Here is a 392-nt window from a genome sequence, read left to right on the forward strand (position 1 = left end):
GCGGCGGGATCGGGCCCCTTGCGCCGCCTTACCTGAAGTAGTCCACCTTGCAGAAGACCTCCTGGTTCTTGATGTAGCAGCTGCTCTGGCGGCGCAGCGACGTGCGGCACACGGAGCACTGCAGGCAGCGCACGTGCCAGATGAGGTTGTTCACCTGGACGGGGGGCACAGGCGTGAGGCGGGCGCGGGGCACCCCTCTCCCCCCGGCCCGGCCCGGCCCGGCCCGGCCCGGCTCACCTTGAGCAGGTACCTGTCGAGGATCTGGAGGCCGCAGCTGGAGCAGAGGTTCTTGGCGGCGGGCAGCGAGGCGGCGGACGAGGAGGAGGCGGGCGAGCCCACGGACGGCGTGGACGGCGTGCTGGGCGCCGAGCCCGCCTCGTCCTTGCCCGGCG

The 392-nt window shown here is 73.0% G+C and overlaps 1 protein-coding gene across 1 annotated transcript in view; it reads right to left on the reverse strand.

Moving 5' to 3' along the window:
- LHX6 (LIM homeobox 6) overlaps window positions 1-392 on the reverse strand; it is a 30,382-nt gene that overhangs the window by 28,296 nt on the left and 1,694 nt on the right. Inside the window, exons 2-3 of the mRNA XM_019510319.1 lie at window positions 238-387; window positions 33-154 (exon numbers count right to left, since the gene is read on the reverse strand). Of these exons, the coding sequence (XP_019365864.1) occupies window positions 33-154; window positions 238-387 (272 nt within the window). The remainder of the gene's footprint in view (window positions 1-32; window positions 155-237; window positions 388-392) is intronic.

The sequence above is a fragment of the Gavialis gangeticus genome, unplaced genomic scaffold, assembly GCF_001723915.1.
Source record: "Gavialis gangeticus isolate Ggan-Ray unplaced genomic scaffold, GavGan_comp1, whole genome shotgun sequence".
NCBI classification, from domain to species: Eukaryota; Metazoa; Chordata; order Crocodylia; family Gavialidae; genus Gavialis; species Gavialis gangeticus.